The sequence below is a fragment of the Thermobia domestica genome, chromosome 10 (genome assembly GCF_964235325.1).
Source record: "Thermobia domestica chromosome 10, izTheDome1.hap1.1, whole genome shotgun sequence".
In the NCBI taxonomy this organism is placed as follows: Eukaryota; Metazoa; Arthropoda; class Insecta; order Zygentoma; family Lepismatidae; genus Thermobia; species Thermobia domestica.
Window position 1 is genome coordinate 220216422 of NC_137463.1, and position 16584 is coordinate 220233005.

At 33.2% G+C, this 16584-nt stretch overlaps 1 protein-coding gene across 1 annotated transcript in view; it reads right to left on the reverse strand.

Moving 5' to 3' along the window:
- Positions 1 to 7776: 7776 nt before the first annotated feature.
- Positions 7777 to 16584, reverse strand: part of LOC145661786 (2-acylglycerol O-acyltransferase 3-like) — a 29485-nt gene continuing 20677 nt past the window's right edge. Inside the window, exon 3 of the mRNA XM_081727125.1 lies at positions 7777 to 8117. Within this exon, the coding sequence (XP_081583251.1) occupies positions 7963 to 8117 (155 nt within the window). The 3' untranslated portion in view covers positions 7777 to 7962. The remainder of the gene's footprint in view (positions 8118 to 16584) is intronic.

Genomic DNA, 16584 nt, shown 5'->3' on the forward strand with positions numbered 1-16584 from the left:
ATTTTATTGGTACCCAACAACATATCCTTTAGCACCATAAAAATTCGTTTTCGATTTCTCAAAAAATACACATGAGAATTTACCCTCAAGTAGGGGCACACACACACGGGGAGTTTACCGGATCTTACTAACTCTATTAGAGGATGTGCATAATCACCACCTTCTTCCCATGTTATTAAAGTTGCTAGAAAATTTGAAGGAAAATGTTTAAATTGGTAAAAGGAAAAATGGCAGAAAAAGAAAATGCAAGCTGATGAGAACTGGAAATTTTTAAATTATATTTGAGTAATGTTGCAGCTGAAACCATGGGCTATAGGAGAAATGTCGAGGAAAATAAAGGAAAGAATGGGGGCGAAGATGGGGGAGCCGACAAAACAAGGAAAAGGAATTTTGATATAAGCGATATTTGCGATGTCATGGGCAAATTAAAAAGATTAGGGAAGTATGAACGTGTATAGATGAATATAAAACGAAAAAGTTAATGAAAATATGAACTAAAGCTCTAAAAACTAAGAATGGGAAATCTGGACGCGCCCAAAGATAGCAGTTGGATAGAACTGTGTGAAAGTAAGTATATACTGTGTAATCCAGACCTTGAAGAATAAAAAGAAGTAAGGGAGAGTTATAAAGGATTCGCAAGATCAGGAATGTGAAGTAATAACATGGAGTGAATTAACTAAAAATATAGCGGAGGAAAAAAAAAAAAAAAAAAAAAAAGGATATGTTCCAATTTGTAATGAAATATAGGAAGCGAAGAAGGTCAAAAGGTTTCTTACAGTTAGACATTAATGACTCCATTGGTTAAGAAATGGAAAGCAAAAAGATGTGAGAAGTAAAGAACTATCAGTTTCATATCCCATGCACCAAAAATTCTGCTTCGAACATTGTACAGAAATGTATGTGATCGAAGAAACGGAGGAACAAGAGAAGAAATAGTTTACATTTGAGTAGAAGGGCACTAAATCTTAATATTGGCTTAGTGTTATGAGTAATCTGTGGAAAGTTTTAGAGAGAGAGAGAGAAAGAAGTATATTTAGTGTTGATTTAAAGATTTTCACCCAGCAAATTAAGACATTTTGATGAGAGTGCTAAAGAAGATTGAAATGGAATGGAAGACACAAAAGAAACCAAGAAAGAAGGATCAAAAGAAGAGAGGAAGTGACAGAAGTAAAATTGAAAAAATGTTCAACAGGAGTGATATATGGAGGGAATATTGAAGTTTTTGGCTATGAAGGGCGTATTCCGATAAGAGTAAAGTGGCTAAAACTCATTGAATCCAGGACAAATATATAAAAGTTGTGGATGGTCTTGGAAGGTTGTGGAAGCCGAATAGTAGGAAATGAGAACAATGATAAAAGAAACTTGAGCAACTGTAGAAATTGGAGAGGAAGTAGAACAAGTGTTTTCAGTATATATTGTGAAGATGTGAAAGGGAAATAAAGGAAAGGACAATAAAATGTATTGTGTGGATGACTTGAGAGCTGCGAGAAAGGCTGATCAATGTTTGTGGTATATTGTGGTATACGGAGCAGAAATGCACATGTTACGAGAAGGTGATGAAACACTGCTAGAGGCTGGCAACGAATCTGAACCAAACTTGGTGAATAAATAGTGCTTACGAAGGAATTAAAATTACTATATTTGGTGTGTGGCTCGGCTACGAACAGGCTTGACTCGACTCACCTTATATGTGATACTTTATATCTTGGTAACTACTGGCCAGATTTCAACAAAATTTGATGGACAAGTGACCTATCATCTAAGGAATAAAAATTGCTTCATTTGTGGCTGAACTCGACCAGAGACAGGCTTGGCTTGGCTCGCTTTGTATATAGTATTCTTTTTTCTTGGTAACTACTAGCCGGATATGAACCAATTTTGATGGATAAATAGCCCATGGTCTAGGAAATAAAAATGCCTGTATTTTGTGGTAAGACTCAGCAAGGGACAGGCTCAGCTCGTCTTGTATGTGGTACTTTATTTCTCGGAAACTACTGGCTGAATCTAAACGAAATTCGGGAGGCTAATAGCCCATCGCCTAGGAACTAAAGATCGCTATATTTGGTGGCCAGGCTTGGCCGGAGATTAGAGGTGGACTCGGGCCTTCTAAGCATATATCACTTCGGGCCCGAGCCAGGCCGTAAATTTTTAAATATACAACCATATTTCTTCGGCCTTTTCGGGCCTAACTTTGTACTGATCAACGATGTTTATTGCACAGTTCTTTTTGGAGAACTTTTAAAGCACAACTGCAAAATTAAACTTCTAACTGCTGTAAATAAAAAGTACAATTTTGCGTTAATTATTAAGTTTCTGTAATTCGGGCTAATTTGATTATCACACAAAGTTCGGACCGGGCTCGGGCCTAAATGCTAAAACATTTCGGCTCGGGTCGGGTCTCACATTATAAATTCACGGGCCCGGGCTAAAAATTCAGGCCCATGCAGACCTCTACCAGAGACAGGTTGTAATCGTCAGCTTTGTACGGCGGGAGATTCTGAATTTGATTCACCTCGGCTTGTAATATGTGTTTTAAGTTTCAAATTGTTCGTCACAATACGCGAAGAGAAAAGAGTTTGAACTGAATAATAACACGTATTCCCTGCTTTTAGTTGACATTCTTCATTGAAATTTCTTCGTGAATATGATTCAGCCTTGGTCTTGCATTGGAACCCTTGGTCTTGGTCTTGCCTGCAAGAATCTTGCAAGTCTTGCTTTTGAGAAATCTTGATCTGTTAGTGTTGATCCTAGATATTTGAATGTATCCACTTTGTCGAAAGTTTTATTTGACATTTTAACGTATATATTCAAAAGCAGAACAAAAGGAGGTTAAAAAAAAAAAAAAAAAAAAAAAGCAATTTAAAATTTCATTGTGTTTCCGCTTTGTATTGTCATAAATTGTATTGTGCTACTACCATCGCTTGAAAACACTAGAATCAAATTCGACTCTTATCTATTTGTTTACAGCATTGTACACAGGAACATTTAGACTTTTACTCTTAGTTCTTACCTTACAGACGAAACACACGCCACAATTAGAGGAATTTCCAACGCATAATATTAGATTAATGTTACAACAAACACAATGGTTTTCCGTCGTTGCTGGTTAGTACCTTCCCCTGGTCAAGTACCTCGATTAAAGGACTGTAATTTGACGGATCAATTATTAGACTTTCATAATAGTAGTGGGTGACGAAATAGTAAACATAGCAAAATTGTGTGCACTTACTTTAAGTTTACTAATAGACTGAAATAGTAATGTCATTTCCTCCTCGTCACCACAGTGATCGCCATATTTTTTTTCTAAACAAATACATGAATCGAAAGGAATACTGTTAAGTCTGCTGTTAATAATCACAGACTGTTAATTAGACAATTTTAAAATATTTTGAAGACACAGTACAGTTAGTAAGAAAAGTTACAGATTAAGAATATGGGGCCACTATTTAGAAAATTTACGACTGAAATTCAATAATTCATGAAGTAACATCTAGGAATCTTCTCCAGGGACCACATTTCTACGTAAAATAATAAGATAGAAATTGCATAAGAAATGCTAGCGTCATTACCACGTAATCCATAATGAACAAAAGCAATTATACGCAATGTAGAAATTCTAAGGTAGAGATTGACGAGCTGTCGGCACAATGAAACTAGAACAAATATACGATTTGTCTTCAAGGAAAAATCACTGTCTACTTTGAAAATAATGTTAATTATATTGGCGCATTCAGATTTCTTACACCCACGCTTTAAAATATGAGTGCATAGTTACAATGGCTACAAAATAAAGAAATAATAATAAAAGAAAAAGGACAATAGGCTTGTGGCTATATGTGTGCTGAGAATTTTCAGTCTGGACTGATTTCTGATCGGTTAAGTTTTAAACACTAATTCTGTAGCCCTACACATATGCAATGTAATGTGTGATACTGATGTTACTAAATAAAAATTTTCTAGAATTATTTAAGTTTAATATCCGATAATAAACAAGTATTTTGACACTTAATGTAACCTCCAAATGTATAGATAAATACACAAAATCTACTGTAACAAAGGAAACATTTCACTTTCAATGCTTGTCATATTTTACCATATTATTTACCAAATTGCTTGCTTTTCCTATCTTTTCATAGTTTCATTCATTGAAAATCTTCATAGTTTCATATACAAGTATTCCTTTTAATCTAATGTTTGCAATCCAGAAGTTAATACGTCATTGTTTTCGCTTTGTAGTTAAGTTCTTAGGCCATGTTGTTTAGAAAATAAAACTGCGATCACCATGACATCGAAAAGGATGTAACGTCACACTATTTCAGTCTATAACGGATATGTTAAGAAATAATATATTTCAAGGAATCTTAATAATTGATTTTATTAATTTCAAAGATTGTTCATTTTAATTGTAACAGAAAATTATCGAAATTGTACAATAATATATGAGTATTTGATGAATAATTTGTGAAATCATTAAGTTACTTTGTACGGAAGGTGCCAAGTGAGGAAATAACAAGTGGATTTGTTACAGTTTCCTTTATTATTTATCAGATGTATTCCTTTCTATAGTACAGACTACATGTTCTATGCATGTGATATTAATCAGTTGATATTGTCTACGATAGAAATACGATAAAGTGTGAATTTCCAACTATTATGATGATTTCCAAATTATGTAAGAAATCAAACAGCCTGTAGCACTCAGTCATTTAATTAATTTTTTTCAAGGCTCTAACCCAGCTATTTCCAACTTGCCAATGTATGACGTAAGAGCATAGGCGGAGTTAGGAATTGTGTTTTGGGGGGGCAGACCTTTTGTCAGCTGGGGGCACGGTAAATACAAATGAGAATTGTAAGATCTTATAGGTGGTATTTTTATTTTTTGTCAAGAAGTTGTGGGGGTAATGCTTCCCTATGACCCCCCATAGCTCCGCCTGTGTGTAAGAGCACAGCGAGGTAGGAACAGAGGTAACAATTGAGGTAAATGACAGAATGAAACGAGGTAGCGGAATGGAACAAAACAGTGTTGTCAGTGTATAAAGAAACATTATCCACGATTAGTGTATTTAAAGAACCATCAATTACTTTAAATTACTCGCCTAGTAATGTTCCTCAGTCAATTTTTCTTTCAATATTTCGAATTTGACAATTGAACATTCATCTTCAAGGGCACACGATAACTTAAATCCTTTTTTCGCAACATGACCTTCACATTTTCTTTTGTTTTGTGTGTGTGTTTCAACAGTGTTAATTTAATAAAATTGCGTAAGTTTTTCGATACTTATAGTTTAACTGTCTTTTTCAATATGTTGCAAGTTGCTCTTATTGTTTTATTATATACATAATACATACATGTATGTATATTCTAGGACAGTACAGTACCTATTTATTTAGGGTGACCATACTTAGAGAAACCTTTAATGGTACAGGGTCAATTGATAAACAATTTAGAGAAATCTCTAATGGTACAGTGGTCAATTGATAAACAATTTAGAGAAACCTTTAATAGTATAGTTGTCAATTGCTGAACAATTTAGAGAAACCTTTAATGGTATAGTGGTCAATTGCTGAACAATTTAGAGAACCCTTTAATTGTTTAATGGTATAATGGTCTATTGATGAACAATTCATAGAACTCTTTAATTCTTTAATGGTACAGTACCTTTTGTTACTGCAAGTACACTTCCAATATAAATTTTTACGTGTTTTATCTTCATAGGGGCAGATGAAAGGATCAGTTTATTTATATTAACATTGTGTGTGTTTTGCGTACATCTTCCAACTTTAGGGAGTATAGTTGTAATACTTAGTTACTAAAACTTGATTATTGAATGCAATAGGGAATACAAGTAAATATAGTAATGGACATAAATCATTCTCAATAAGTAATGAACTAATGACAATATGTTGGCTAAGATTTTTCTTAGTACTAAATACCACAATTGTGTTAATACTAATACGTTTATTATGTAACTGGTTTTATTGGGTTTCCAACTACTCAATAAATAATGTTTCAAATTTTCATTTTGCACTGGTACAATGAAATTATTAATTTATTCCAAAATACTTTTTGATGTTTTGTGTGTGTGTCCCGCTTTCTGCTGATGAAATTATGGTCAATCTATATTTACTTCACTCTTTTTTTTTATTTAAATTTTAGATTTTTCATCCAATGATGTCTTCTTAATTGGAACATAATTATAATTCTTAAACAGACAATCAATTTAAGACACAGGGTACGCAATGTAATCAGACCAAACTCTTATTCAGTTTTTTGTGATTATATCTAAACCTTAAATTTTAATTCATGTAATTCAGAACGTGTTGTTTATATTAATAATATTTATGGATTAAAAATTATGCTAATTTTGTTTTGTTTTGTTGATATAATTAGAAGTAATATCGTCTAATTCTATCAAGATCTCCTTTACTGGTGTTCAGTATTGGATGTTTTGTCCTTGGGACAGTATTATTACAATTTATATATATATATATATATATATATATATATAGTATAGATAGATAGCATAAAACTTCATTATACATGCAATGTTTACATACACATCGTATGTTCTGAATTACATGAATTAAAATTTGAGGTTTCGATATGGTTACAAAAATGGATAATAGTTTGACCTGACTACACTGCGTGCTCTGCGATTTAAGTTAGTTGTCTGTTGAAGGATTAGAATTAGGGAATTTTGGGAAAATGGTCGATAGCTAAGTAGCAGAGTTTTTTACTCACCTTTTATACAGTTTTTCTACTTTAAAACATTTTTACTTTAAACCTTTTGTGTTGTGATATGATTTTTGTTATTATGCAATTTAAGAAAAACATACTCAGTGCCAATCTTAAGATCCTTTTTATAACAAGTCAAGAGTTTAAACACATCACTTTGATGAAGGTAATGTCAAACTCCCAGTTTAGTTACAGTTTGTGCTTTAACTATTGAAATCAATTTATATACAATTTAATATAATTTAAACAATGTTGGCTGTTATCATGGATTTACATCCGCAGCAATAAATAAGATCCTTTATAGGTGTTAAAGAAAAAAAAGATTAGGAATACGTTCTGATTAAGAAGAAATCATTATCGAGTTGAAAACCTAAAATATAAATAAAAGGAGTAAAGGAAATAGGTAAGTCACTATCCTAGGACATACGTATATTATGTATAGTAAAATGATAAGAGGAACCTACAACATCTTGGAAAAGGTAGATAATAGTAAGTATCGAAGATCGTGTTGTGGGAAGGGATTTAAGCCATTGTATGTCCGTGAGGATGAATATCTGAGTGTCACACTCAAAATATTGGAAGAAAATTTAAATGAAGAACATTATTAAGTGATTAATTTGAAATATTACAATGCGTTCCAAGTAACCGTCAACTACACCATTGATGTGCTTGTTTGTAACGTATCCACTCCGCTCTTTGTTGTTTCTATGTGGTTTCTGAGAATGGGAGCAAAAAACGTTGACGCCACAGAACAACCAGTTGAAATCATTACCCTCAAAAAGTTTTAATATATTCAAACAATATTTTTTCTGCATGGATTTGTAGTCAGTACAAAATACTACTACCTAAGTAAATAGTTAAGTTTTGAGATAATTTTCATTCTTGCTCACTTCATTGGTCAAGCTCTCGACACCATACTTTCTTTGAACATACCGTGCATATTATTTGACGATGAGGATTGTATCAACAACACAGACTCACATAGACAAGCTTTGATTTCTACAACATTTATTTATTTATTTATTATTTAAAATGGCGGAGTTAAGACATAACCTTTTCTTCCACTCAACCATTATTTTTTTTTCTTTTACAATCGAAAAAAAATAAATAAAACATGAAAAGTGAAAATAAAACTTGTTATATCTTGAAAAATATGAAAAAAAAGTGGGAATGGGAACGATAAGCACTTTTATGATTTTAAAAATTGATTACTGATCTAATCCTTTTTATATTATGTTTAATTTTGCATTGGGATTCTGTAAGTATTTGTGTTTGTACGTGTCAAATAAATCCTGTAATTCCTGCATAAACCTTCTATGTAGTTCATCAATTTGTTCTGCCGTAGGAAATTCTACTTTTTCAACAGAAATGGGCTTACCAACTGAAAAAGAAAGGAAATTAGAAAAACAAACATAAGTAAATATATGAAGACAAATGGCTGGACATTACTCGTAGATAAATACCTAAAAAAGAAAAAAAAACTATATTTAAAAAATTTCGGTCTAAGGTGCTCCATCAGGTGAAGTAAGGAAAAACAGGATAATAGAATAATTTTATACTTGATTAATAATAGTCACTCGTATGAATAATGTTTGTACACTAACTCCGACTTACTTATATTTATTCTTTTAGTTTAAGGCCTCTAAGCTTAAGAAAATTACTGATAATTGTAAGTGAATGTAATTGGAAAAATTGTAACAATTGCAAGTGTGTACTAATGGCAAAGTGTGATAATTGCAAGTGAGTGTTAATGGAAAATTGTAATAATTGCAAGTAAATGTTAATGGAAAAATTGTGATAATTGCAAGTGAGTGTTTGAAGTGAATGTTAATGGAAAATTTGTAATAATTGCAAGCGAATGTTACTGGAAAAATTGGTGGAGTGAAGAAAGTAGAAGGAAAGGGAAGAATCTAGAGAAAAGCTACGAACAATGCGTTTTCCACTACAATGTACAGCAGTATTTCTCAAAGGTTCGTGGACCATAAGTGATTCTCGAAGTCTGTTCTTGTGTTCATCCTACATTGAATATTACTCCAAAAAAGATAAAGAAGATAAAATTTAAGTGAATTGCGTATAACACGCTATAGTTGAGTATCTCAATCATGCGTAAGTTATACAAGTATTAAATTATGATTTAATGATGGAAAGATTATACAAATTCTAATAGCTTAGATTTAGTTATATGTATTATTAATAAATAGATCGACAACCTTCAATTATTTAAAAAAAAAAAAAAAAAAACTAATATGATTTTTCTTAAAGTGTGAATTACAAGAGGTAAAAGAAAAACACAAAAATATAGAATTACGTTTAAAAGACAGTAACTTAATTGTAAATGACCCAAAATTGGTTTCAGGGATCGCGGTGGCTCAGTGGTAGAGCATTCACCTCTGGTGCGTGGGGTCACGGGTTCGATCCCAGCCCCCGCCAAGTGAACTTTGTGGTGGACAAACACGGTGTGCGTGGGTTTTCTCGGGGTGTTTCCACCCATTTTATTCATTCCACCATTTCATTCATTATTCATCATCACCGTCTCCTTTAGCCTAACCGGCATAACCGTGGGACGTAAAACTCAAAGATTTCATTTCATTTTTCCAAAATTGGTTTCTGAGTACTTAAATAATAACTTTTGTTCCGTTGCAGAGAAAGCTATTCGTGATATATCTACTCCAAGTGATGCAAGTAGATTACAATAGACCCCCACTTGGCCTAGTGGCTAGCACGCTTACCTTTAGTGTGCGTAGTCCCGGGTTCGATTCCTGGTGAGGGTACAGTTGAACGAAAAAAGTGGTTCGGATTCAATATAATCAGTAGGTCCACGTCTCCCTTAGCCGCTCAAGCATAATCGTGGGACGTTAAACAAACCAAACCAAACCACAAGTAGACTATAGCCGCTTAAGTATATTAGTAAGTCATTTTTCCGTACTCCAACTTCCCCACAAGAGATCGTGGAAGCAATATGTACATTTGATGATGAAAGGTCTGCAAGAACGGACGATGTTCCACTGTTTCTTTTAAAGAAATGCATCCATATTATCGCGCCTGCATTAGCGGACATCACTAATGAGTCATTGTGTCAAAAAATCTTCCCTGGTGCATTAAAATTTTTACCGGTAGTCGTCAAACCCTTATTCAAAAAAGGATGTAGAAAAGAAATAGAAAATTACCGACCTATTTAACATTATTCTGTTTTTTTTTTTTTCAACTAGTATGTAAGCAACTGCTAAGTTTCACTAATGAACAATACTTAATCTCGAAAACGCATCACGGCTTTATAAAAAGCAAATGCACAATTTCTGCCATATATGAACATATCAAAGTATCTATAACATCTGTTGATCAAAAGGTCACTCTGTAGGCATATATTATAATCTTTAAAAAGCTTGAGTTGATTTTAACGTCCCGTTCAGGAGCGAGGCTATATGAGACGTGGACCTACTGATTAACGTGGAATCCGAACCACATGAGCTAAAGCCGGGCATCGAACCCGGGTCTCCCACGCCATAGGCGCGTATGCTAACCGCTTAGCCACGAAGGAGCTCCTCTTTAAAAAGCGTTTGATTATGTAAATCATGATATACTTTTGGTAAATTAGAAAAAAAAAATGTATTAGGGGTACTACTTTGGAGTGGTTCAGATCTTACCTATACAATCGTAAACAAATCGTACAAATTCTTCATATGGACGGAACAACTAAAACTCTGAGCAAAATAAACTCAGACGAAAAATAAATAGAAATGATGTTCCATAAGGATGAGTTCTAGGACCTATACTGTTTCTTCTGTATCTTAATAGAAAAAATAATATACCCCTTTTCTGCTGATGATACAACAGTAATTGTAGCTAAAAAGACAAAAATAGCTTGCAAGAAGCTACTGATCTTATCCCAATTTATGCAGCGGTTTTCTGCAAATAAATTAAAACTAAATGCAGATAAAACAAAATGTGTCTACTACCATTTATCTCACACAACATCGCACCAACTACCGCAGATATCCATGAATCATGAAGTATGTACGTTTACTAATACCGTAAAATTATCTAGATGATAAATTTTCATGGCAAGAACACGTAGCCAAACTAAGCAAAAAAAAAAAAAAAAAAAAAAAAAAAAAAAAAAAAAAGCTTAGACTATGTACATAATACAAACTGTAGTCCTAATACTGAATCTACATTCAATTCTGCCCCTGAACTATGCCATATTCTATTCTCATAATTAATATAGACTTGCCTTCTGAGGGTCTTCACCAAAACTTCAGAATGTATTCAAACAACAAAATTGTGTCATAAGAATCATTACAGAATCACCGAAACGTGCCAGCTGTAAGAAATTATTTGAAATCATTGAATATAATGACAGTTCCTTTTTTGTACATATTTGAACTTCTCAAAATTACTTGGGATCATATGAATAATATTAAAAGAGATGGTGATACTCACAACTATCTTTTGCCTGTAAAAGATAACTTATCTACTGTGTATCATAGAACATCTATATACGAAAAATCACATATCTATATGAGTTAAAACTGTACAATAAGATACCTGGGTACATAAAAATACTCATGAAAAAAGCTTCTTTGTCAACTCAGTGCGTAAAATGCTATTAAATAACACATTTTATACAGTAATGAACATCTTAACAGCTCATTCTGAAACTTCCAAAAATGATTAAATTCCTACTGTATCAGGTGGTAAATACAGATATGGAATTATAAAGTAATGGAAATAGTAATTGAGTTCATATTGTAGATTGTAGAATAGATTTAGCCTATATTTTCACAAGTTGATAAAAAAGAGCATTGTAGTTGTTCTAAGTATTGTATCTATTCTATATACTGACGAGTTCTATACCATTTTGTATAAACGTACATGTAATATGGTCCACTCAATGATTAATAAATCTAATCTAATCCAATCTTCAATTAATACCAATAGAAAATTAATATAATTTCATAAATACTATTTTTGACATAGAGTATATGTAAATATACTAGTCTATGTTTAAAACATTTTAAAAAAATGATAATTTCTTTTCGAAGAGAAGAAAAGTAGAGTGAACCACAGAACATTTTGAACATTCTGAAAAAAAAAAGTTTGAGGATCACTGATGTACTTACGGTATATACTCAGCTGGTGGAAAATGACAGACGTATAATACGGACATACGTAAAGGATTTGAAAGCAAGCATCTACTACTACTACTACTACTACTACTACTACTACAACTACTACTACTACTACTACTACTACTACTACTACTACTACTACTACTAATAATAATAATAATAATAATAATAATAATAATAATAATAATAATCGGTTGGAAGGAACACTTCGTTGAGTTGATTTTGAGTTTAACGTCCCTTGCAGCAGTGAGACTATATGAGACGGGATCTACTGATTAACGTGGAATCCGAACCACATGAGCTTCCGTCGGGAATCGAACCCAGATCTCTCACGTCAAAGGCGCGTCTCTATTTCGTTTAAGAGTTGCTTGTACAAGGCTAGGAATTCAGAAAAAAAACTTCTAAGGCCGCATTTCTTGAAAACTATGGTACCTATCAAAAACACGACAAAGAATTATATACGAAGAAACTTGTACAAGGCTCTATCTAAATATTCATATTTTAGAGACACATTGTACCTGTGCAACGAATTTTATACTTACGTTAGAATAGAATAGAATAGAGTAGAATAGAATATTTTTATTGTCATTAAGTCTGTATACAGACAATAGACAACGTCAAATGAAAATCTACAAGCAATTCCTTTTCTACCTATACTAATATACATTTATTCCTCAAACTCCTTAACTTTATAATAGGGTACAGCAACTAACCAATCATACGAGAGCAATCGGTAAATTTTGCGTGTGTATTGGTAACTATATGTTCATGAATTTTGTACGTTGTATAGCTATTTTTTATTTTTGATAGTCTTCTATACGATATATTAACTAGTTTAGCAGATCTCGTATTATATGGGTGAATATCTTGTCTACGCTGCATATCTGACACATTTTGTTTTACATATATTAAACCTTATATATATATACAAATTGACAACAGTCATAATTTTCAACTTACAGAACAAAGGTTTATGGTGTTCTTTATATGATGCACCACTGATTATTCTAATAACTTTTTTTTGTAGTAGTAGTAGAACCTCATATATGTTGTTACTGTTACCCCAAAATAATATTCCATATTCTATGGTACTTTGAAAAAAAGCGTAATATGCTGATCTTATGTAGTTATTCGGGACTATATCTCTTAAATTTCGTATTAAACTTATTATTCTGGAAAGTTTTACACATACATATTCTACGTGTGCTTTCCACGTTAATTGCCTATCCAGAATGATACCAGAAAATTTTACATGAAAATATTTGTCTAGTTGTTTTATTTTAATTAAGAAGAAATCCATTCCTTAAACTATTCCTTGGTTTCTATAAAGTTTTCCTCATTCAATAACATCAATTCTGTAAGATTATTGCTGGTGCTTAGCAAGGTTGTCATCATCATCATAAAGAAAGGTTTTACCTGAGATATTCAGTGGTAAATCATTCATCATTAATATAAACAATAACGATCCCAGTACAGAACCTTGAGGATCCCCGTGTTTTATTGGTAAGCTATCCGATTTCATTCCATTGACATTAACAATCTGAATGCGACCTTACCACACAACTCCAGCCCCGTATGGTCCTTGGCTTCTTCCGCCAGTTGTCTCCATCTTTTCGTATCTCTAGCTGTTTCCAGTTAACCGCTTTCAATATCCGGAGGTCCTCTTTCAGATTATCTTCTCATCTTTGTTTGAGTCTTCCTTTTCTTCTGCTAGAATAAATATTCTCATTCATGATGGCGATCTTCTTCCGTACGTTCCAGCCAGCCATCTCAGTCTTTGTGTTTATATATATATATCTGACTCTTTGTTTTTCAGAATTTCTTCTGTTTCCTTTATTGGAGCATATTCTCTATTTCTCTTCAATTTTAATGAGACCATAAAATCCATTTGTTTTTAAGAATTTCTTCTGTTTCTCTTATTGGAGCATATTCTCTATTTCTCTTCAATTTTAATGAGCCCATAAATCTCCCTTATTTCTTTTCTTTCGAATACACATAGATCAGTTTCGTTTTCTTTGGTGAGTGTCCATACTTCTGAAGCGTATGTTACTATTGGTCTTAGGAAGGTTCTATATATTTTTAATTTTGTACTTGTTTATTATTTGGTTTCTCACAAGAAACAATTCCGATTTGGTGAATTCAAATGCTGAAAATGACTGCTAGCACTGGATTCAGCACCAAAAGAAACAGAGAAAAAAGAGTGTTTAGTGACAGACCGTATACAAATTCAAATTACGTCTATTCAGTGGAGCTCTACACATATTCCTCATATCTAACATTTGACCTTAATCCCTCTACTCGTTTCAAAATTAACATGGAATTTCTAGACATTTTCTACGTTCTACCTTCGCACTTTGCCCTCATTTATCTTCCACCCTGTATACGGTCTGTCACTAAACGTCCACCTTTTCTCTGTTTCTTTTGGTACTGAATCCCGTGCTAGCAATCATTTTCAGCAATTGAATTCATCATATCGGAATTGTCCCTTGTCAATAGAAGGTTGTTAGCATGATATGCCTTATTTCCTGCTTGTATTCGTTCTTTTATTGCTGTTGCTGTGTTATTTCTGCTGAAATATTTAAAGTGTAAAGTCTAAATACCAAATTTCATGTCTCTAACCTTAATGGGTTCCTAGATATAGACATTTTATTGTAAAGATTACATCCCCTTCCATGTTATATTTCCAAAAATTCTTCCTTAGTGATACCGTACGTCGCAAATCCTATGTTCTATCAAGACTCCAAGTTTCTACATTAAGGGATTTGGTCTTAGCGTTGACCGGTCAATCAGTCGATTAGGAATTATTTTATGAATATTGCTTACCTACAATAGTTACTGGCCTGCGGAGAGGTAATAAGCTTGTTATTATTCTCAGCGTATGTCCAGAAATATTCGCAAACCACATTTGTATTTTAATTAGTATAGGGTTCCTTATTTTATATTGATCATAAATATCTGTTTCGCCATAAAAATAGACTGGCACCAGATCTGCTCTGAAATATAAAATGAAGTATTAGCGTTATTGATTACCAATCCTCTGAATAAAAAGGGAATGAAACATTGTAATTAGAATAGCAGGAGGTTGGAGTTGTTTATAAGATTGTTTGTCAAAAACTCTTTCTCCTACTGTTCTATACATTTGCATTTTCTGACTATATGAATGCGATCCAATTAACATGCAAACCATGATAGTTATAGAGAGATGGCGTGGGTAAGTGAAAACTTGAGTCATGACCCACAACTCACCGTGACTCACTTTGACCCATCACCGACCATGACCCACTTTGACCCATCACCTACTAAAACTCATCGTTATTAACTCTGACCCATGATCCACGTCCTCTTCTCCACTGACTAAAGACAAGGCTGTGAAATTATCAGTAATCGAAGTTTCAATTTCTACGGTCGATCGCTCAAGCACCGCTCTGTTACAATATCGGTGGATCTGACTTTTACGATAGTAAAATGTTTGTTGTGGGCCAGAGACGATGAATTTCAATTTAATTATTATATATAATTATTTCCTTGTTGAATTACAGATACTTTTCAGTGGAAAATAGAATGAAATTTGAAAGTCTCAAATCAAAGTAAAGTGCGCCAACGTTAAAAAAAAAAAAAAAAAAAAAAAAACTAAAATTCGATTGGCTCTCGAAAGCCAAGTAGTAAGTTCTATTGCTATTATTACAGTTACAAATATCAATGCACAAAAGTGCTTGAAGTTCTTTTTGCACTTAGATATACTCACCTCTTGTAAGTAAATAGAAACAAATGCAAAACGCAGAAAAATGCAGATCTTGAAAGTAAAACTTAGACAAAAGTCACCAGGTTCAGAAAACACTGTCTACAATGCACTGAGCAGAGTGGGTCGAGAATCGTAATGGGTAAGAGTGGGTCACGGTGGGTGGTGGGTCGCAATGGGTCATGTCCTGTTGACGCACTGACCCACTCCATCTCTGTTATAGATGTAACCAATATCCGTTGAATCAGAATTTTTTGTGTATATTTGGTACTTTTGACATACAGGTGGTTATGAACATAATAAAACACTTGAAAAAAACGCAATTTATTTGATTAATATGACATGGGACCAAGGTTAGTCTGCAGAAAAAAATAAGTCAAATGGTTTCCACAGATATATTCTAGCATTCCTTATATAGTGTAGCACTAGGTTCTGTGACGGGAGATAGAGAAAGACATCCACAACGGAGTCTGAGCTTCAGAACTGACTATAAGTGTTCAATGAATGTAAGATCTGAGGATTGGACGGGCCAATCTGACTACCAAGCACATTTTCGTGTACTGGAGAGAAACAGTACATTGATAGACTTACCCATTTTCGAGAGCAAGTTTAACAAACCCTTTTCTGTTTCTCAGAACAATGGTATTACACCCAGGTACATTTTCCCTCCCTTCTTTTGCTCCACCAATCAGAATGCATGGTGCAACTCCACATTTTTGTGCACGAAGCACATAAGAAATACTTTCTCTGGAAACTAATATAGTTCCTGTAAAATAAAACAATCCAATTGAATTATATTTTCTTCGGCCAATATAGAAAAATAAATATGTTTACAAATAACATGTGCGTCCCTGTTAAAAGTGTGTATTTATATGATATATATTAGAAAAGTAATGAGGCTCGAAAGATTGTGCACGAACAGTGATGCCAACCTGAAACCTTATAAAATCCCATCTTGAAAGTTAAAAAAAAAAAAGTTC